Here is a 24,637-nt window from a genome sequence, read left to right on the forward strand (position 1 = left end):
AAGGTTTTTGCGAAAACATTGTGCGTTTCCCGAGCGTTCGAGGCGTTTCGATAGATCGAAATAGAGGGAAAGATTCTCCGTAAAAACCTTTAAATCGATAAGCAATTAGAAAAATTGTACTCGATCCAAGATACGAGATCCGACGAGGGTTTATCGTAACAGGAACAAGTTCCCTTTGACTGGAAAGAAATGAGACGCGGACGAAATTATCGTTCTCAAAGGGGAAGAAAAGCCCCGAAGAATGCGCATTAAAATTCTACATAGATAGGGACGCGGCGAGGAAATGGAAACTGCCGCGTTGCACTAGCCCCGAGCGAAGACGCTGAAAGAAGAAAATAGGGCGAAAAGTACAAGGAGCAAGGGTATAGAAGTTCGACAGGGCAACAATCTCCGCCTCCCGTCTTCGTCACCGACCGCTAAGTATATTCAAATGCACGCGAACAATAGAACGAGCTAAGATATACCGAACTTCTCGCTAACACTGTCGATCAAACGCGACCAAGTCGGCTGGAACTTGCTGGTGGGAATTCGAGGGGAGGATTTCTTTAACAATACCGCGCGAAACTTTTCGAGGTAATTACCCACCGGACCCCTGGAACTTAAAAAGCGATGAACACAATGGAGAAGATGCGGCTTTCATGGCAGAAAAACGCGACAGAAAAGCGCGGGTAGTTTGCCAGATTTCGTGGGAAGAAAGGACCTCCGGGACGAGTAATCTCGCGTAAAAAATACTCTGTCCAAACAGTGTCCACCCAAAGAGGAGCCTATAAGTTAAGCAAAGCAGGTAAACAAAAGAATTAGAGGCTTTGAGACGCTGAGACCCGCATCGAAGCGAACAATTTTAATTGAAATTTAATTGGGTGAACGGTTCGAACGTTGCCACGTGTTAAATGAAATGGAGTTATTAATATTGATAAATAACGATATATAAAGATACAAAATAGTTTGAGCACGATGGTGATGGCGAGGAGAGTGTATCGTCGTGTCGGATGTTTCAGTATTAAAAGAAAAATCCCGATTAATTTTGAAGATAGCCTGCACGAACAAAACGAATTGATATAGCGGTCCAATGGTCGAGTAAACTGTCGAAGGGCGGGCCGTTAGAGAAATCTGTCCAGGAATCGGAAGCGGAAGCGAGCAAGGTCAGCTTGATAAGCTTGGTTTTTCGCATTTCCTTCGAACAGGAACAGAATCTACGTAGCATAACGATAAATGTCACCGGCTTCATTATACCCAATGGGACATTTTCTTAGATACTGCTTGCAACGATCGTTAGAGCCGAATCGGCAAACCGCGAAATGAGTCTAAGAATGGCAATTATGTGACTGCTCGGATGATAGTACCAGCACCGAAGACCAAGGAGTCTTCTTGGAAATTCTCAACATAAAATTTCACTATTTCTGAACTGAAAAAATGTTACGCGTCTACCTGTGCGGAATGCTGATGTGATAGATGCTAACTTTGAAAAAAAAACTATATTTAAAAATCAACTCTATCGTGCGTGTAACGATGAAACTAAATAAGAACATTTTCTTTGAATTATTGCAACATTCCTACTCGGAGAAAGATACGACGGAAAATACGTTGACTTTAGTGTTCGATGTAATATATAAATACGTATAGAAATTGACTGTAAAATAAATACGTGTAAATAGATATATAACGTCTGTTTGATCTAAGTGAAAGAATAAATTTGTTCCTGACTAACAGTTGATTAAACCGACCGAAGAAATGCAGGCCCTCGAAGTATTCGTGAATTCCACGCCCGATCCCTGGAGCACCACATCGTGGATGGATAATTACACCTACTACACCACAGATATCACGGATCTGCAACAGAGGAACCAATTTGTGCTCCCCTGGTGGAGACAAATGATCTGGACGTTATTGTTCGCGGGTATGATCATCGTTGCCACCGGAGGCAATCTCATAGTGATTTGGATCGTACTGGCGCACAAGAGAATGCGAACGGTTACCAATTACTTTTTGGTGAACCTCAGTATCGCGGATGCGTTGGTGTCCACCCTGAACGTCACGTTTAATTACATCTACATGCTGAACAGTCACTGGCCTTTCGGCACGCTCTATTGCAAGATCTGTCAATTCATCGCGGTGCTTACCATATGCGCCAGCGTCTTCACACTGATGGCGATTTCTATAGACAGGTAAGCACTACAATTCAATAAATCTAGGATTCTAGGAATCCTTGCTTGTTGAACAGTGTTTCGACCCACTTTCCACCACCATGTAATCTTTCATCGGTGAAATCTTTCCAACAGAAACGCGTCCAAATATTATCTCGGTTGGAATATTTTCTTTTAATTATACGCGACTCGAATCATTTTCAATAACTTTTTAATTAGATGGAATTCAAATTAATCTAAATTGGCGTTTCTCAACCTTTTTAATGCACGACCCAATTTGTTTAATGAGTAATTCGTTGCGGGCCACCGTAAAAATTTTTCAATAAAAATATCTGGTTTTACGAATGGATACTAGAAACGTAAGATAATTTGGAAAATATAGAGGCTAGCTGCTCAAATAGTTTAGACATATATCTGGATAAATTCTCTAAGACAATTTTATTCAATTAATTATCTTATCTAAATATTCACAGTTGTAAAATTATAATTACACACCGCACAAAAATATTTTACTTTCGTTTGGATCTCGCTTTATACATATGTAATGGTTAATCTTATTCGTATGAATACGAAGTTGTTTGATTTAACAAAAGGCATTGATCAATATGATGTCTGTGTTCTCTGGAACAATACCCGACACCAGATTGCAAAGGCGATTTTGCAAAATATAAATATAATGGACATCGAATGTTTCTCTCCCCCAGTATATTCACTCAGCTTAACGGGCACAGATTACCATTTATTTAAATTCTCGAATCATTCACTGACCTGAAAAATTGTTTACAAAAGAATCGATGAGGAACAGACGTTCCTGCATTTCATTAATGGAGAGAAAATTGATTTGTATATATTATTGACGCTTCTGTCGTGTCGTCGAAAATGTAGAACTATTTTAATTACGTACCTTTATTTTAGCCATAGCTGCATTTATTAGTAATATAACAATCATTTTATTAATCACCGTTCTATTCGGCCATGTGCAAAAACGAGTACTCGTATTACTATTTTTATGTAATAAAAATTCAGCTCGCGCTACATTCTCCATCAGGTAACACGTTGGATGGATACTGGAAAGTAGTTACAAACGTTAAAAATTCCGAATCCATTGTCGCGATAGAGTGAAAATTAAGGACCGTCCTTTTAAATTCTCATTTGTCATTTATGTACTCCTAGTTCTCTTTTTTCGCTTGTCATTCGCACGCATTCGTCACGGGAATTTATTTTAAGAGATGCCCGTGTCGATATAGCGAGCCAGAATCCATTCGTATCGCCACAAAACTAATTGTTCGACGACTTGTTGAAAGCTACACACAGAAAAGCATCCGATAAATAAATTCTTTCAATTTTTATTTCTATTTTTAATTCTTTGAATTAAAATTTTTTCGACTACTTGATAAAGAAAGTGATTTAAAAAAAAAAATGTTAATTTTATAAGTGTCTACGACTATGACATTTTCGATACAATTTTTTACGAACAAATTCTGACTCGCTGTGCGTCGCCTCGACCGCGATGAAAGACACCTTGCAAACAGCGTCAAAACGACCGATGATTCTGAATAGCTTGATAATACCGATACTACAATTTATCGAAGAATTATGCTTCAACGGCTCGAAGCTAAGAACGTGAATGGCGCATCGCGCCCGCTGCCTGTGACACTCCCGATAAATGATAATGTGCGTTATCGAGACCACGACAGAATCTGAGACTCGAGAATTTCCGTCGAGGAAATCTAGGTTTCGATCACGGAAGAATTTTCTTCTGTGTTCGTATAAACACGCGTACGCGTGTACACTATAACCCATTTTAACCTATGAATACATATACTGATCGAAAGGGAGTTTAAACGGCGAACGATAACAAACACCATGAATGCGCAAAAAAGAAAAAATTTTATATTAAAAGTAAATAAACGTCAAAAAGCCACCGTAAATCGAAAAGTTATAAACGATAGCGAAGTTTCAATAATCCTGTGGGTACTAAATTTATTGTCAGGGTTAGAAATATTTTGAAAAATAAAGTGATTACATTTTAAATATCATCTATTGTGATTTTCGAAAGTAATATTCCTACAGTTCCTCTTAATAAGAATGAAATATTAGGGGAAACATTTCTCTTGTACTTTTCCTTCTTCCAAGAACCCCATTGATACATGCGAAAACTCCTGTTGCAAGACGTTTAAATGTCGCGGTTTGAAATATGTCTCTGTTTAACGCGGTCATGGGTAAAAGACGAATTCTTTTCGTAAATCGAAGGGAAGTACGGAAACGAATTCTTGAATCGGTAGTTAAAATACGTTATACGTACAGAGGAGGGTAGAACAAGGGCAAGTAGATAAGTAAGCGAAGAAGAATGTCGCGGATAAGTGGGAGCAAATCAGTTTCCTGACTTTGACGCAATCACGACGACCGTATAACAAATGGAAATTGGTTCCTGCGGTAATGTACATCCGTATGGAAAATGGAAAACGATTCCCATCGAGATAACGCAACCGCCAACAGGTCGCATTAACGGTTGAGAGATCAACTGAATAATTGCTTGCCCGTTTGCTCTATTCAGAAAGAAGCTCGCCCTCTCGGTAAAGTACGTTGAAGCTCATTAAAGTGCAGCCAAGCGTTTCTACATCCACACGCGAACGGTAGACGGGTCAGACGCAACCCCCGGTACAATTGTTCCGCGGATAAATCGAGTTTCAGCGAGGCAAAGGCGATTGGGAGGCTGCGACACCCGCCGCAGCAGTAAATAACTTTTCCGTGTTCAAAACTCAAGAACTATTTGCGAAAAGAACCGCTGCTATTCGACCCGTTTACGATGCTCGACTGGTAAAAATCGTCACGCGGCTTAAAGCGGAAATCAGAGTACTTGGTCCCCAAAAATAGACGAGGCTGGTAAACCATTGCTTCTAATCGCCACATCCATTTAATCCAAGAATCTGTTTCGAATTCTCTCTATTCCATTCTCATTGCCCGATATAACGGTGACTCCAAAAACTGGGGCACCCAATAACTCCTTTTTTTTACCAAAAACATAAAAAATTCATAGAAGAGAAAGTTAACTCCCCCACGTGGGGCTATCGTTTGATGACATAACTTTCCCGTTCGGTGCAACGGTGCAATATGCATTTGCACTCGTTTCGCGAATTAAGACGTTTGGAGGAGCAAAGGCGTGTTTAGAGAAGTGCGCGTTTCAAACACTTTTTATAAGGGCGGACTTTAATTATAACGATACGAGAACTTTTCGTTGAATTTACCCTTATGAAAAACAATTGTATTGGAGTTCGTGTTTCCAATGACGAATTCGTTGAAATACTTCAAAGTTACATAGAACTATTCTTACATTTCTTTAAAACGTTCACAGTTTTATACGATCTTATGCATTCATTCTTATACATTGAAAAACTATTATAGTCTATGAAAATGGATCCCACGATCGAATCTATTAAACCAAAGTTATGAAAGGAATTAACGTTCCCTCGATCTTCTCGTTTAGTTCTACCAAGCAATTTTACCAAAGGAAATGAGGTAAAATTTCGTATCCCGACACATAAGCTATTAGATCCGAATATCATGAATATGATTACCTCCCCGCCCTACCATTCCAGCGCACCACCAGGGTGTATTAGACTTGAAATAACTAGCCTTCTCAACGTTATTCGATCCATAAAGGAACGGGTGGAGAAGACCCATCAGACTCTAGTTGCTATAAGAAAATTTCTTCTTTTTTGCTACCAGAGTCTAATAGAGCCCCTCCAGAAATAGGACAATTGATTCCAGGGATCTGGAAAAGAAGATGATTAACACTTACTGACTAGCATATTCTTCGCTAGTTGAAAAAGAGTTTCTGAATAACAATTTTCTAAATTATTGGTTCGAACGTACCAGGCAAATAACATAGCCAGTTCGTTCGTTCAAATTTACTCCACGCGATTTCTTTCTGTTGAGAAAAATGAAAAATAATGTTTACCACTAGTGATCAAATATCTCAGACAATAGAGAATAATTAGACTAACAATAAGCTGGTTACGACTTTGATCTATAAATATAGTCTGCCAATCAATTATTTGAGAAATGGTGGCTGGTCAAAACATAAAGTTCCGTTTTAAATTGTGCAGCAAAGAAGCAGAGATAGAAAGAGAAATGGTGGTCCCTGATTAAGATTTATCTATCCCAGATAAAAAAAGAAACAAGTCTAATCTTAGTGTCTGCTTTATAGATCGTGCTACGTCCCTGCCGATTTTATACCGTTTCTTTTGATGAAGTAATTGCTTGACAGAACTAAACAGGGAGATCGAGGAAACGTTGATACCTTCTAATTCCTTGCTTTAGTAGTCTCGATCGTAAAAAAAACCATGAAGAATGGGAGACTGATGGAACTCTGCTCGTAACAGCCATCCAGGAGTGAGATTGGGTAATCCTTAAAACGAGCGATCCTTCGCCCCGAGTAAAACTTATAACAATTGTTTTAAACGCGATCGAGAACTTTTACGGGATCGTTAATAACCAATTTCAGCGGTCAACGCAGTTATAGGTATACTAAAAAAAATTCTTGTTTAAAAAAATTCTTGCAAAAAATCATTCCAATACTGTCTCTGTAAAAAAAACGTGACAAACTGTGGACGTTACTCAATTTCAGGGGTTGTTTCGGAACGCTAAAACATCGATCAACGGTGTCTATTGTACGTGTAATCATCCTTTACGTCAGTCGTTCTTCTGGAAGTAGCGCTTCCGACGGTACCTCCGTTGAAGCAGATAAATCACCGCGGCAGATCGGTCATAATATGATTCAAAGTGTCAAGTGTAACCTGAATAACCGTGATGCGAAGAGCGATGTCAATCAAATCACCTTTGCCGTCGACGAACTTGTCGATGCCGATCGAAAATCGATACATTGACACTGTTGCTTAAAACGTACTTAATATTACGCGAACCCTGTATAATATTTGCCCGGATAGATCATTAATAGGATTTTCCAGAAACAATTGCATCGACGAACAATATTAAACGATTACGTCATGTAAATAATTAACGCCAAGCTTAAATTTCTAAGACTCCAGAATCTGATTAAAGATCTAGACTTCGGTGTGACAACAATTAACTTGAAACTCCTACTCGCATTAAACAACCCATAAAACGCACATGAGAGGAGAAAAATTAAAAATAAAATTAATAAAAATAGTCAACGCCTCTCGAAAGTTCTCGAAAGTTGACGAATAAATGGAATCTAACAGAGGTGCGTATCGTCGATCAATAAGTTTCACTGATTGGAAACAAACCATCAACGGGGAATGCAATTTTCACGAACGTTGGGGGCAACGTTTCCATGCGCATTGCTCGATAATAGAGTGAAATCGCAAAAATTCAAATTACAACAGCGACGATAGTGCAAGTGACACCGATCGGTACGCAAGGAGGCGACGTTCAATTGCGATGATCACAGAGTTCAGTTTTAATCGTGGCTATTACCGCAGCACTAAATTAGCAATCAAGAACAGAGCGCAATCTTCGGTTAGAAGGGACGAGTGCGAAACGTTGAAACCTCTCTGCTTTAAAGGTAGGACGTATCCGTCGATGGATTGATAGGAAATCGATAAGAAAAGGAACAAAACCGAATAAATTCTAATTCGTTACATAGAAACTCACGGTGACAAATGAAATACCTCTTACTCTATCAAACCCTCTACTTTTTCGTTATTCTTTGAATTTTTTACGCGTACTTAGACATTAACAAACGAAGAAGAATTTCAATAAAATATCCTGTTTAATTGTTCGCTCTTTCAATCTTCTTATTATATTTAAAATTTTAATGATTCTTTATCTAAATATGTAACCATCGTTGAACGAAGAATTTTTACTATGCAATAGTTTTTTCGGTCGAGTCCTCCTTATAATCTTGTATGCTAAATTTATCGACAAACGAAGAAGAATTTCAATAAAATATCCTGTTTAATTGTTCGCTCTTTCGATCTTCTTATTATATTTAAAATTTTAATGATTCTTTATCTAAATATGTAACCATCGTTGAACGAAGAATTTTTACTATGCAATAGTTTTTTCGGTCGAGTCCTCCTTATAATCTTGTATGCTAAATTTATCGACAAACGAAGAAGAATTTCAATAAAATATCCTGTTTAATTGTTCGCTCTTTCAATCTTCTTATTATATTTAAAATTTTAATGATTCTTTATCTAAATATGTAACCATCGTTGGACGAGGAATTTTTACTATGGAATAGTTTCTTCGGTCGAGTCCTCCTTATAATCTTGTATGCTAAATTTATCGACAAACGAAGAAGAATTTCAATAAAATATCCTGTTTAATTGTTCGCTCTTTCAATCTTCTTATTATATTTAAAATTTGAATGATTCTTTATCTAAATATGTAACCATCGTTGGACGAGGAATTTTTACTATGGAATAGTTTCTTCGGTCGAGTCCTCCTTATAATCTTGTATGCTAAATTTATCGACAAACGAAGAAGAATTTCAATAAAATATCCTGTTTAATTGTTCGCTCTTTCGATCTTCTTATTATATTTAAAATTTGAATGATTCTTTATCTAAATATGTAACCATCGTTGGACGAGGAATTTTTACTATGGAATAGTTTCTTCGGTCGAGTCCTCCTTATAATCTTGTATGCTAAATTTATCGACAAACGAAGAAGAATTTCAATAAAATATCCTGTTTAATTGTTCGCTCTTTCGATCTTCTTATTATATTTAAAATTTTAATGATTCTTTATCTAAATATGTAACCATCGTTGGACGAGGAATTTTTACTATGGAATAGTTTCTTCGGTCGAGTCCTCCTTATAATGTTGTATGCTAAATTTATCGACCCCTTAGTTAGGTATTACACGAAACAGATATATCACAAGATAGGAAGCGTGTAAGGCTAGCAGGATAATGGGGGTTGGCGAAGCGTGCAGTGGATGAAGCGTCTGACCAACAAGCAAAAAAGATTAAGCTTTTTCAGCGGCTGCTGTTCAGCGAGGTCAAATTAGATTTTTGTTTCGGAAAAGATCACCAAAGAGAAAATGCTGTGGAAAAATGCTCCGAAGCAGGGAGAAACATAAATTTTGTAATCAACAAATTAAGTGGAAAATTCTATTTTGTCTAAATAACTCTATTGATGTTTGTTTTTTGGGGGGAAAATTGATTTTAAAATTCAAGATTTCAGTTAATGGATTCACGATTTCATTTCATGCATTTTTTTAAGTAGTACGGTTTTACGTTTGGTCAGACGTAGCATCGAGGCCTCAATTGGAAATGTTTGTATTCTGCCAAGCAATTATAGAACAAGATGTTCCTTTCTTCGTTGCACTCTTGTTCTAAGAAGCAGTTGGCTGATCGCGTGTCTGGTCCGAACGCATAGTTTCGCCCTTTGATGATTTGACGATAGAGAAAGATGCTTCAACCGCAGAGGAATGCAATGGAGAAACGGGAAACCAGTTTCCTCGATCGCCTACCTCTTTAATCAGTCTCACTAACGCAAAACAAGAATAACTCTAGGGACTCCATTACGGTTTACAGACATCGCTTCCAATGTTGTGTCATTCACTTTGATAAAATAATTGCTTGGCACAACTAAACAACGAGGCCAAAGGAACTTTCATTTCTTCTATCTTCTTAGTTTAGTAATTTAGAATTTTATTCTCCTACAGAGAATAGAATGGACGTGAAATAAAACGTGATCGATAGAACGAAAGTTGCTGGGATCTAATAATCCTTCCTCGCGAACAATACCAAGGCAATAAGAATTTAGAACAGTTTTTTAAACTGAAATATAAACGCGGTGATATAAAAAATATTTTCAGCGTTCAAGAATGTACGAAAGTTTGAATATTTTTCAAAAATGTAAAGATACTTCGTAACGCGAATTTCTTTTTCTTCCTTCCTTGTTTTCTGCTCTTTATGGGATTCTAAATTACCAGCTGAAGAAAGAAATGAACCGCCAAGTGTTTGATTATTCCACCCTTAGTGTATAAAATATAAAGGTAGGGTCTGAGAATAGATGGGACTTGGAAAATTATACTAATGTGCCAGGGTAGCTGTAAATTTCAACACACTCTTAGTTCCATATACTCTAACACATTGCTAAAATTTTCCAAGATCCACATTGGAATATTTGGCATAGTATGTAGAACATTAATTTTTCGTTGTACCGGTACGTATTGTTTAGTTTCAGGAATATTCCATTAAAATCATAGAAATTAAAATTTGTTAAACGTGTATAGCTATACCTGTTGACTTTACGAAGCTATTATAGCAAAGTTATACACCCTCTATTTGTACATTCGCGTAAATTGCCATTCCTAACGTTCAATGGGTGTAGTAGTATCACATTCCTGAATCCGATCTCGTAAAATCACTTAGCTACATGTTAAAGCTTCCCTGTGTCCATAAAATGTAGCCAAGCAACGCTGGTTTAATTCACCTCCACTCGATGGTGCTATTTTCGGTTGCAGATCGCACGTGTACATGCGATAGAGACACGAAACCTACTCTACAGGATAAAGTTACCATACGTAAACTGTCCAGAGAACGCTGGACAGTGTTTAACGGCCAAGCAGATACTTATTCAAACGATGCTTCTGTGCAGGTTCTAACGTCACTCTTCAACGCGAATTTCCATGGTCACGTGTCTCGCAAAAGGTTTATCCTACGATAAAATAAGTTAACTAAACATTTACGCTAAATAAAAAGTAAGGGAAGATCTGGATCTCGAAAATTAAATAAACTTAAAAATTTCAGAAACGATGTGTTATCTTTTTGCTGTTGAAATATATTCTAAAAAATAAACACTCGAAAATTGAATTGGTATTATTTTCTGCCAGTAGAAAACGCGAAATATCATTTTATCGAAGGCTGTCGCTAGTATTAACTCTGCAAAAAGAAATCTGTTCAAAATGCTAATACCGTTGTATTCCAAGCATTGTTTTAAAACGTTATTTTCCGCGTAATGATCCTTCACGTCAATCATTCTTCTGGAAGTAGCGCTTCCGACAGTTTCTCCGTTCAAGCAGATAATCACCGCTGCAGATCGGTCATAATATGAGTCAAAGTGTCAAGTGTAACCTGAATAACCATGATGCGAAGAGCGACGTCAAACAAATCATCTTTGCCGTCGACGGATTTGCGTTCGCAATCGAAAATCAATATATTGGCATTGACACTTAAAATGCATTAAATATTACGCGAACCCTGCGCAACGTTTGCATGGAGACATCATTAATAGTATTTTGCAGAAACAATTGCGTCGACGAATAATATTAAATGGCATCGTCGTGTAAATAATTAACGCTAGCAAACGTTAACGATCCACTTGCTCTTTCCGTTGGCAAATTGAAATTAAATCGTTTTTAATTTCCAGTACTTCAGAATCTAATTAGAGATCTAGGCTCCGGTGCGACATTTAACTTGAAACTCGTAGTAATCGTAAGGAGAACCTGTTGCTCTCAATCTATTAGTGGCATTCAACGATCTCCAACAACGTTAATTATTATTTTTAAAAATGATTTCAGTTGAGAGTTAAATTTTTTATATTTAACGTCTTTTAATTTTCTATTGTGTAATACACATTCAGAATTTTCTTTAATCTGATGAAGAACGAGGCGTAATTTAGAATATAACTAAAAAAGTTAACAACACAAAAGAAGCAAATCGAATACACGTAATCATATTTTTGCGTACGAGCCATTGTTTTGAGGAAAACGAATTAAATAATCGTGTGGTGTGCGCGTGTGTTCATTTACACGTATAAATATAAACTCTGTTTGCATTTATAAAAATTGATTGCAGGTTGATTGAAAATAATGTAATAAGTTTAATTTGCACCGTATGAAACAAAGCCATTTCGCACTTTCGATATATTTTTACATTCCCGACAATTATAAAATATGACAAAAAGTATTACTATATTTAAGTTATTTCTTTATGCATTATTCCTTGCCTGCTTTTTGTAATCATTTTTTCCTTTATTCTTTGAATTCGAGGTGCATCGACTGTACTCTTCAGTAAGTTATAATTTTGATTGATATTCTTAGATACTTTTTCCAGGCATTCGGTCATCGAGCAGTTTTTATTCTCATACGGTCCGAGCGCATTAATAAACAGAGTACGAAGATCTACGGAAATCGAAATTCAAACACGAACATAAACCACAATGCGAATTTTAATCAAAATGCCTATGGCGCTATTTCCCGACAATTGGCGAACCGATTAAAATTCCGATGCCACTGTCAGTACCGACGGTCCGATCGATTCGAGAAAACATTCCGATACTGAAGAGAGATCAGCATGTGAATCTTAACTTTTGCGAAAAATGTGGCCCCTTAATATTGCAAACAAATTTCAGAAAATAACAGCAATCCAAGTTAAATCTTTGCACAGGAAACGAACGTCTGAAACATCCTTTTCTTTCCGTAAAATTAAAAACATGAATCATGTAGCCCGTTTTGAATGTTTTATCCAGTATACCTCATCATGCACATAGTACAGGATTCCCTGAATCGACCTTCTTTATCTCGGCTTGAAATCGAGGCTCGCGTACGCTGCTTGACGAGCACAAGGTATAGAATTCATCCAGATTAGAATTCAGCGAGACAGAACAATAGCGAGGGAGCGATTACGTGTCCTCGATGATCGAAACTTCTACGTATCAACGTATTATCAACGAATTGGTAAAGCTGTCCCGACGGAAATGAACCTAAACGCGACCTCGTTCAAACTGTTTTAATTAAACTTAATACGAACCGTATTTGAAAACCTCTCAACTACGTATTATTAAAAATAATTTGGAAGAGGCCACGTTTGAATGTATTTTTATCGGAAAAATCTCGTCGATACGTTGATGATATTTTCATTGTTAACGCGCCCAGCGTGATTTTCTAATTTGTACAGCCCGAGCGTCCCTCCTCCCTTTGCTAAAAATTGAAGGTCGTTGACTCTGGATAACGAACATCGTCGTTGTTTAAATCGTGGTTCGAATCACGTTCCTGGGAGAGTCGAGCAAACGATAGACTCTATTCGGATAGAAAGACCGAAGAGAAAACGTCCTTACAATTAAATATACTCGGGTCAAGAGGAGTCTTTGTGCACTTGATCTTCTATTAATTCGAAAAGATGAGAAGGCTGGTTGTTCCCAGTCTAATAACCCCTTGGAAGCGATGTCGCCAGGGAACAGAAACAAGTTCGTGATCTTCGAATCGAGAGGTTATAGGCTTCCAGCCGTGGGAACTCCGAGCGTTGCCAGGCAGAATTACAATCGATGATTAAATCGTCGGCGAGGTCAATTAGTATTCGTCCTTTGGGATTCTGACACGATTCGTCGTCGTCAGGATTATTGTGATTCGCACTTCAAAGCGCTCCCTGTACCGCTACGCGATTTCGAACCGGTTTCAAACCGGGTACTGGCTCTATTTTTTATGCAAACGAGACATTACGCAAGATTATCAGTCTTAAGGGTACTTTACATAATTTAAAAATAGGATCTTTTGTTTTAAAAACATATTCATATATTAACATACATGCAAGATAAAATTATAGCTCGTTTTTGGTCGTATCTTTTAAAGCCATTTATACAGTAGCTTTGATCGTTTTGAATATCTGTTACTATTTGATTCTTGGTTATATAGTTGATATTTGAACGGTTTTAACGACCTTTGTTGCAAGGCCATTCGACGATTCTTACATCATGAGGTGCTCGAATTGGAATCGGTTTGCATTAACGCAACATTGCAATCGTCGGATTTCTGAAGCCCAGCGAACTCCTCGCCATTTCCGGATCGATTCCATCACGTTGCAATGTTTGTGATACGAACAAACGTCAATTCTAGCACCCCTAATGATGTAAGAATCGTTGTTTTGCTCCTTTATTCACTGTCCAACGACCTTCTATCAAGTTAAAATCGTCTAAACATTCACGAAATAATGACTTCGAGGAAAATAAATTTTGAAGATAAAATTTCCCCATATTTCTACAAATAAAGGAGATATTCAAGCTGGTTAAAGTTATCGAACCATCCCCTGTATCAACTAGCTTTTTCCCACGGCTTTGCTCGCGTGGATGACGGTTTAAAAAAAAATTTGTTTCCTTATATTTCACCGCGAGCAAAGCCCGACTTAAAGAGCTTATTCTCTAAGTTTCGGAAGCTTTCCACGCGCGAACGAAATTTTATCGAAGCGTGGTGAGCCGTTTTCGAGTTATGACTGAACGAGCGTTTGAATAGACGAACGGGCGAACGAACGAAAATTCTGAAAATATATTTTATGGCTATTGTACCGTTAAACGCAGAAAAAATAAAAAAAAATTTACAAGAAATGTATATAGTAGCTTCTACATCGTTTAATGTCGATGACTATTGCTGAAAAACAATTATGGCCATGACGAAAGCAAACGTTGAATCTTGAATAAGAACCCTGAGCATTGATTGGTTTTTTTACTGGTCAACAATCATGTTTCCGATAGGTGCACATACTCCTGGGGCGATTACCAATAGCTCGCCTCTGTAAATCGCCATTCCTACTTGAAACAATCTATGTGTCTCGTAAAACGGCATTTCATTCGGCTTTATTATTTATTTTTGCATTCCGGTCCTATACAGGGTAGGTCACGATACCTACTACAAGTCGATATCTTAATAACAAGCGAACGTATCGCGAAAATCTTTGATGGCGATTTAATGATAAAAAAAAAGACATCCGAGACGTGTAATTTTTTATTCGACGTTTATGTCATTGATTCTAAGGCTACCTCGAGCTTTTTGTTAAACGATCTTAAGGTATTGTACATAAAGACCTTGACAATGTGTACTTAATACAGCAAAAAACTTACATAGATGATATCTCTCTCTTTCTTGCAAACTTCATACTTTTCACCAGTTTAGTAAACAAGTTAATAAGTTCTTCGAGAAGTCAACAAGTTTATCAACAAGTTCTCCAAAGCCGAATATCGAAATAGTAGATACGAACGTTTGCAGAAATTGGATATCAACGCTTGCAAAGTTCAATTGAGCCTCAGGATACGATGAGAGGACTCGGTATTAATGGAACCTCGTACTTATAATGATCGTATTAACCCGTGGGATATTTTATCATACGTTATTAAAAACTCTCATCATTTTCAATTCATTAACAATTATACACGTACACGTGCATATGTCTGTTGACTCAATTGTTTAAATTAAATTTTCCACTTAAAAATTTGATTGTTTTTACCATATACTGAGCGAACAAAACTGGGATACCATTTCTCCAATATAACAAACTAATTGTTTCGGTTAGATCGATTTTCACATTTTCAATGTACAACTTCTTCCAATGACGTATGTTTCCTTGAAAATTGGTTTACACCGTTCGTGGCCATACATAGAAACCGTTTTATTTTATTTCTTACCCGTGAAACAACGATACTTAAATTAACATGGATCCAGGATGAAAGTGGAGCAAAGGACGGAGTGCATCGAGTATCAAGGGCGCCGCTTTAAGAGACATTCAGCTGGTCTGAATTGATCGGATACCTTGTTTCTAGGACACGGGATGCACAGAGTTCGTAAGTAACGACGTGTGTGTGGTCCCTCACGATCTTGCGTCCAGAAGACATCAGAAAGTTTGCAGAAATTTCAGGTCAAGATATCGCTTATGTGATGCAATAAGTTGTGAGAAGCTGTCGGTCGCGTAAGTTCCGATGAATTCCTAAACGCGCGGTATCAGATCCGATCGTTCGAGTCGCTGAAACGGCGAATAAACTTGTAATATAGGACAGAAAGAAATAATTATGGCATGTCAGTTTGCGCGTCCCGTTAAAATATGTGTTGTTTATAAACGCACGGCCGAACAACGAGCGATCGCGCGGAATTATTAGTCTCGCGGGTAATGTAGAGGCTTAATTAATTTTACTTGCTCGGAGCTTGATGAAGCCGTGTTTCCGACAGAGAGAATAGAATTGAATCATTTATCTTAAAGAGTGTATGCCGGTTCTGCATCCGACAGGGTTATTATAGTATCGTGCTACCGTCTTTGAACTATGTACATTAAAAAATATCGCTACAATTATATTCTGATTTATGCAAAGCTTCGAGTATCCAAACTATGGGAGACTATCGATAAAATCTATGAACTGGAAATTGTTATCTCGAGATAAAAAACAACGAGGATCCTTAGGTTCCGCGATTCGAGATATCTTATAATCTGTGCGTTTCAAATTGATTCAGCAAACATTAACTTACGCCGACAAATGTGACATACAACCCAATCGATGGCGCATAATGCTATAATGACGTTAAAGTTCCATATTCCGCGTAGTGAACAGCAAAGCGTGGAATTGCAGTGTAGATAGCCGAAGATAAATCACGCGCCATACGATGTACATATGTCCCGCGTCCGCATAGTAAACTGAAACCCCATTATTATTGTTTATCAAATGCTCGATGCTGTTTAATCTGATTGAATTGTATTGATTTAGATGTTACGCGTGTTCATTATCGCACTGCCGCGAGTAGTCGTCTCTAAAGAAGATACTAATTACGCTAAAACCATTACAAAAAAAACGGACAATATTTGCTTAACGAAATTTTACTTTTATTACTGAGACGAGCATACGCTTAACCCGTGTGAATCTCAACTACGATTCTGCTTACGATAAATCCGACATTCAACTGACATAAACCTACAATCGTAAACCTTCTGCTGCGACCTAGATTCTAAAAGCTTTTTAAGAATTGTTGCATAGCAACTTCCGACAACGCCCATAAACGTATTATCCACTTTCGCGTTCGAATATTTAATTGTGGTTTCCAAGCTTTACGCGCGAGGTGTGTTCCGCGTAAAACAGAACACCTAATTATCTGTTTTTCTCCGGTAGTATAGACTATGCCTTTTTCAACAAATTTTTTGTACGGAATCAGCTATTTCTTTCGTTTGCCTCTAGCGTTTTATTTTGTTAACGACATATAAAATAGATATATAAAATATGCAAGATTGATCCACCGAAAATTCAAAATGGTTCCGAATGGTATTCTTACAGAGTGCATTATTGGACCATTTTTCATTGCAGCAAATATATGCAAATTTTTTGACTGCTCAGTTACCAGGACTATTAGAAGAAATTCTTCCAACTCGTAAAAGTCGTATGTAGCGACAGCATGACGGATGCCCAGCCCACAGTGCACTTACACTTCGTGAAAGCTTAAATCAAAAATTTCCGCGACGTTGAATCGGACGTGGTAGAAATACTCGATAGCCTGCCTCGCACACCTGATTTTACGCCACTGGACTTTTGTCCACGAGAAACTATAAAGGCAGTCGTTCATAACGATATTCCTGCAACGCCAGAAAACTTGAAGGAACCAATAAAGAATAATATCGGTCAACAGATTGTAAAAAGAACCAGAGAATCTATTTCTTGCGTATAGAAACGCATCGACGTTAACGAGTACCATTTTGAGCATTTGTTAAAATAAATTTTGCTGTTACGTGAAACTTGACGTCGAATAAAACCTGAAAATCGCGCAAGACGATTGAGGTGTACCTGAAATCTGTTCACCAGGAAAATGGAGTGGCCACCTGGATGTTAGGAAATAGATTTCGCATCTACCTTCGTTGTTTTATTGCCCGGCCATCCCTTTTCGCGCCAACCTTGAGCCAATTCACATTTTTCGTCTGGCAAACAGATGTTCGATCGTCAGTACGTACATCGATGAACTTCTTTTCCATTAAAAGGTTCTACTAATTTTCCTCGAAACGAACCGCAAACCATTTTTCCGAGCTAATACTCGGTAATCCCTGTAAAAATTTACTCGAACTTCATCCACCCTCGATAGATATCGGAACTTTCTGGGCGACGCGGTGAATCCTCGGACCGTTGCCTCGGTTTCACGCGAGAGAAAATAGCTGACACGTTTGAAGCTGATTTATTATCGCGATGCGAGATGATCATCGCCCGGAAAATTTACGGTAAAGTCTGCCTCGCGTAAAATCTCATCGCAGTAACGCTCACCAATAACCACGGCGCGTAAAGAATTTTAATGAAACCGTGTGTACTATCGTAATTACATCGCAATATTACTCCGCGGTTGGGGGACATACATCTCTAACATTTACGCGTCTTCGTTCAAAATCCCAAACAAATATCACAGAATCGTCCATTATAAATGCATATTTGTACACGAGAAAAGAAACGAGGACGCTTTATGCAGGATCCGCGAACGATGGGAAAAGATTCTAAGGTAGAAAAAACGTGTAAATCTGTTTAAAAGGAAGGAACAGAAGGGCGAAAGAGGGTTTCGGAAAGTTGTATTACCGGCTTTGGGAAAGATAAAGCGTCGGGAAATCCAACCCTTTTTCTACGTATAGGTGACTTTCGTTAGTTTATTGCCGGTTGTTTTTATGGATCACGCGTAAGAAATTGGTTTACTATTTTATTTAAGCATTATCAGATTTTTATGACTGGATCGCATTTACCCCGACGTTTCCTAATACCGTAAAATTACGATTATCCGGCATACTCGGGACAGAAACATTTCTGGCCAAACATTACATTTTCGATTAGGAATTTTTTCTCCCGAAAATGGTTAGGGTTTCGGGGGTATGTCTATTCATCTAAAATGATTGTAATTGACCCCTGCAACCAAAAATAATTTTTTTAGAACGATTCGAAATTTTTGAAAAATTTGTCCACCTTCCTGAATTTTTTTCTCGAAAACGCATAGGATTTCGAGAGTATGTTCCTTCACCAAAAATAATTGTAATCAACCCTTGAAACCGGAAATAATTTTTTCAGAGCGACTTGAAATTTTTTTTTCCTGCACCAACCTCTTGTCGATTTCTCTTAAAAATTTATTTTTGAGTTTTAATAAACACCATGGGTAATGTAGTAATATAATTTATTAATGAACGATAAAATATATAAAATTCTTACGCTTTATTTATCAACTCTTTCAAAAAGAATTTAATTTTCTTTCGTTTTAAATAAATTCCTTTAACTCAATAAGAATCTCTGAAACTTGCATGGCTTTTCACGCGTTAAAATATTTAAATTCCCGTTATATACTTTCGTTTAAAAGAGAAACACCGATGAAGTAATTAGATACGCAAAGAGAACTATTTTGCCGCGCATATGTTTGTGCAAAGAAAGTTGAAAGAATCGCTTCACATCGGAAGACGTAAATCTCCCGGTAATCGATCGTCAACGTTCGGCTGAGAAAACATGGAGATTTAAGTGATTGGTCGTTAACACGTTCAACCAGAAGCGAACAATAAATACTAACAACGATTTTCTGCTGTTTACGTATTGTTACCGTTATTAATAAAAATTACTATTCTAAATCGACGTCTAAAGGGCATTGTGAGTTTGATGAATTTAAAAAATGTTAATCTCTGCCTCGTATTTCGTTACAGATACATGGCCATTGTAAACCCGTTGAGGCCTCGTATGGGGAAAAGAACGACACTGTGCGTGGCGATCATCATTTGGATCGTTGGGGCTGTACTATCGTTACCGATGTTGCTTTTCTATACAACCTTCACGCAAAATTACGCGAACGGCGAAGTACGAGTAGTCTGCTACGTCGATTTTCCCAACAGCGACGACAATGGTCTCAACTACGACGAATACCTGTGAGCTCATCTTAATTACCGTAACGCAAGTTTCGTCCTTAATATTGTGCATGCTGAATACAGTCGCGGGAAAGAGAATCCCACACATCATCCTGACGCAGAGAATTCTTCCCCCATTCTGTTGAATAATGATCAGCGATGGTATCAAGCGTAACACGAGTATTGACAAAATTTGGTAAAAAATAGTTCACGCATACGAAAGACTTGAAACCCTAAATACAATGGATGTAAAACAATTTGCAATTGAAACTTGTAATGTATCAATCAAATGCAAATTGATTCTAACACTGTATTTTATGTTTATTAATATGCTTCCAATTCAATTTCACATTTTGTATATTATTGCAAAATGTATAAAGTCTTTTGTGAATTATTGTAATTACGAAGGACGAGAATGCTACGAAGGATGAAAATTCTTCAAGAACAGTAAGTAATTCCTGCTTTCGGTAAGTTCATTTGAAATCAGGGTAGGAATTTTTATCTCGAATCGAGGACCAGCTTCGCGTGTGCAAAATAATAGAATGCTTCAAGAGTGAGTGAGATAGAGCTCTTACACATTACGTGCATGCATACATAAACGTATACAGAGTGTCCCGTTTTAACGTAGCGCGAAACACAATTTAAAATTGAAGTCAGAAATAAAAATTAAATTAAATAAACTTCTGTAATACTGTCTAAATTCACGTTAGTTTGAACCAAAATGAAATTCTTGCGATCGAGAGGAATGGAAACCGGAAGTTGTCAGTAAATATTGAACACAAATATCAGGTGAAATTGGCTGAAAGAAAACGCGCGGAGATGATGTTTTCTAGAGAATCATAAAATCAAATCCTTCCATTCGTTCATCAACTACAGGTGATATATTGCGAATGGTTTACGACTGTAAAACGACTGACGATGAGCCTGGCCAGTAAATGTATCATAAAACGTATATCATCTACTGTGCTGCTACCACTCTTTACGTTCACAAATGAAGAATTTGTTGCAGTAAAAGAGAAGCTATTATCATTATTCGCCTAGAAACTGATTTTCACGCTAACGATGAATTTGAAAGTTTGTGTCTTAATAAAAAATAGAACGCGATCGAAAACATATTCCATTGCTCAAGATATCTATCAGACTAAGAGACGATTGAATATCAGTTTTTAAAAATAAACGAGCCTCTTGGGAACTAAGCTGATAAAACTTTTTGTACGTTTCCCAATTTTAGACTACTCTTCTCTAAATTAAAATTCAGAAGAATTTTATTCTAGTTATCAGTTTCACTTCTGGAAGTATTTAACTTTTAATCAATCAAAATTCAATATTAATCAATTATCTACTAAATAAATAATATATTACATTACACTGTAATCGATAATACTCTACTTTATATCATTCTACTTACTTTCGACCCGATAATGAAAGATGGAGTTTTAATTACGCTTTGTTTGTCAGAAAATTGCTTAAGGCTGCTTACAGCTATTCTTTTCAGCCTGTTATTTCTTGACGTCAATGAAACTTCTACCTTTTGAACGAACATGAAATATTTGTGTATTCAGTATGAAAATGAACACTGATCCAAAGCGACTTCTGTTTCCTCGAACAAACTAATACTTCTTACATTGGCTTTTAATATAACTAATTTTCATCGCGTGTCATGAAATTTCATGGCAGTAAAATTACAAAGAACTTGGAACCAACATGATCGTGAACATTCACGTTATACACGTTTCATTCTTAACTGACACACCATTGTTGGATTTGGTGTACAAATTTGCATACTACGAGAATATATGCCAAAGGCAAATGGATTCGACAGTTCATAAATAGATCCATTGTTCTACCTGACATTCCATTTTTGATACGTTGCTCATCGTTCCGTAATTTGTAAAAAACAATATTTCCGTTTTAGTTGCATATATTTACTTTATAGAACGCGTTAAGCATATTAGGACGAAAAGTTCTAATAAACATGAGTTGAAAAATGAATGCTCTCGAAATTATAAACAATTTTCTGTTTCGGTTGAAAGGTTTAAGTTTGTTCTTCGTGGTTGATCATGTTTTCTACTATAATCCGTCTTAAAGGTACGAATAAAATATTTCAAATCGTAATTATTAGATCATTGTCTTATATAAGGACGAAATGGAAGAGAATTGAAACTATTAAACGGGAACACAATAAGCAGAAATTATCTTTTAATGAAGCCTCGCCTACTATCTCTCAAAGGTAATGAAACGATCTGCAATTTCTCGATTTAATGGTTCCAACCGAATACTCTGCAATGATGAAACCTTATTGGCGTTCTGCGCCGTTACCTTTAATTACAGGGCGGAACTGATAAAAGTGTGCTTTAGACTCTCATTGAGCCATCACACAAAGCTGTAAGCATCCTTTTAGCTTCGTCACAAAATTCCTCCAAACCGAAATCCTTTAAGCAACCCTAAATCGTTTCACGGCGGAAACTGTCTTCTCATTTTGCACATTCTCTTGTGTACTTAGACTATAATTGTACGCAGTACAATCCTTCAACTTGTCGGAAATTTATCCTCAATTTTTAACTTGGATTCAAATAACAGACTAAATTTCAAAGTATTTATCTCCAAAATTAGTATTAAAACATTTTAATCTTTTCACGCGATTGCCTCTCAAGCTGCTGGTTATCGAAACAAAATAAAATTTACTCTATTTTAAGGAGGACAATCTTGTCGTTAGTTTACATTTAAAGATAAAAATGTATTCCTTAAAATCATTCGATCAATTTCCAAAGAAATTAAGGCACAGATTTTTACGATATCGAACTTATATGTAAAATTACGCAAAAATTTGATTAACGTGTAATCATGTGTTCTTCACCGCGGTGAAATTGATTTATTTCCCGGGAGTAACGCCAAGCCATGAATTAAGAATTCAAATCTCGTTTGCGCCAAGTATTCGATATAAAATTTAATTCAATATTGAAATATTACTCGAAATTGAAATTACCATTAATTTCGAGACACGAATTCGATTCACGTGTCTTCGTTGTTACGATTAACGAACAGAATTATGTATGGCATTTAACAGAGCAGCGGATGTAATATGCCTATAGTCTTGCTCACTTCTCTGCTTTCATTTACATTGCTAGATATTCCTCGTCTCAAATTGCATCCATTTTACAGTCATGGCTCGAATAGACTGTCTTTTCAAAAACCTTTTCTGGGTTCGTTAGTTGGACATTCAGACGATTTACAAGCAATCGTGTCAATTCTTCGTTAAAATGCATGTAAACGACAAGCTTCCTCGATTTAACCGTATTTCGTGCATTTAGTGGCAAAACATAAATTATATATTGACGAATATAAAAATAATTTCGAAACTTTCGTCGAGATATACGTCCAAAAACATTTTTAAAAAGTCAAAAGTAAATCGGTACAATTAAAAAATCAATATACAATAATGTATGTATTTTTGTTTCAATTATTGGCAATTGAATATAATGTTTCTTGATTGTACCTTTATTAATTTCGACCTTCTATGTTCACAGGTATAACGTGATTTTTATGATACTCACATACTTCTTGCCGGTTGGTTCGATGACGTTCACGTATGCCAGAATCGGTTTGGAGCTATGGGGTTCGCAGAGCATCGGTGAAAACACAGCTGGCCAATTGGAGAGTATACGAAGCAAACGGAGGGTACGTTGCATTTTCACTAATGAATCCACAGGTTTTCCCGGAAACATTCATTAATTATCTATAAATTATAATTGTATCGCGTACATAATTAGTAGCTTTATAATATTCATCCGGTTACAATTATATATTAAATTCCAATGCATCGCGAATTGTTTAACCTTCCATGCAAGGTATTTTTACAACTGTATTCTAGAAAAATTCTTGGATAATATTTCAGAGGTGTTTTAGAGAAATCAAAGAGAAGTTTCACGAAGAACTTATTACAGATTTAACAATGAACAATTTCGACTGTTAATTATAAAGTATAATAGAATAAAATATTATTGAACTACAAGATTGAAATTGACAATATATTGCTTCAATTTATTTTAATTAAGATATATTACACTTCATAAAAGGGAGTAAAAGTTATATAATAGACGTATTTTCCATCTCTGAGCACACACCCCTCGCAGCAATTATATAAATGATCTCAATTAATTAACGTTACGCAATTTTCGTTTATACCCATCGGCATTGCGTCCGCTACGAAATGACAAAGCAGTCACAGATAAACTTGTGAAATATTTCCCTGGCAAACTTCTGCCTTTCTCTCAACAGACTTTAAGACTTAATTTAAGTATTCGATTCTAACTTTATGGATTTATTATTTTAAATAACATACGATTGAACGTTTATTGTTATATCATGTCGACCGCAATATGCAAAGTATAAAAGAATATGGTTGTATGAAAGGCAACCATTACTGATTTTGTATCTCCGAAGAAAAAGAACACGAAGAAAAGAAATGATATTCTTCCCGTTCTTTGAGTAGATCCGAGTAGATCTAGCGTTCTATACGTTCTCTGTACATTGTAACCCAAGAGAGATATTTCGGTGTATTACAGAGCTGCATATATGTATAGCTAGTGGTAGATCTAGAAGAGCTTAAGGACGATGAAGAAAAGCTAACAAAATAGCTGCAAGAAGTTTCGAAATTTTTAAAATGTGAAAATCCTATTCTTAAAAGTTAATTAATTTAAGTTATGATTTTATTCTTGCAATCAATCTTCCACTGCCATCCTCCTTGAACCAATGTTATTTAACATTAATGAATAATAATGGAATATTCAAAAATTAGCTACACAGGAAAATAAAAATATGTATGTAGGGTGTTCTGCTCGAGTTTTTCTTTGTGTAGAGAGTACAAAGGGTAAGAAGTGATTAGTAGTCAGGAAAACAAAAAT

At 36.7% G+C, this 24,637-nt stretch overlaps 1 protein-coding gene across 2 annotated transcripts in view; it reads left to right on the forward strand.

Annotated features, from left to right (window-relative positions):
- The first annotated feature begins 828 nt into the window (after positions 1–828).
- The window catches only part of LOC122401665 (tachykinin-like peptides receptor 99D), a 39,819-nt gene continuing 16,010 nt past the window's right edge, over positions 829–24,637 (forward strand). For both annotated transcript variants that reach the window (XM_043403940.1, XM_043403939.1), the window contains exons 1-3: positions 829–2,165; positions 19,536–19,754; positions 23,261–23,411. In XM_043403940.1, coding sequence (XP_043259875.1) covers positions 1,732–2,165; positions 19,536–19,754; positions 23,261–23,411 — 804 coding nt within the window. In that variant the 5' untranslated portion in view covers positions 829–1,731. The remainder of the gene's footprint in view (positions 2,166–19,535; positions 19,755–23,260; positions 23,412–24,637) is intronic.

The sequence above is a fragment of the Colletes gigas genome, unplaced genomic scaffold, assembly GCF_013123115.1.
Source record: "Colletes gigas isolate AHSC1104 unplaced genomic scaffold, ASM1312311v1 Colletes_gigas_Sc00027, whole genome shotgun sequence".
Classification (NCBI taxonomy): domain Eukaryota; kingdom Metazoa; phylum Arthropoda; class Insecta; order Hymenoptera; family Colletidae; genus Colletes; species Colletes gigas.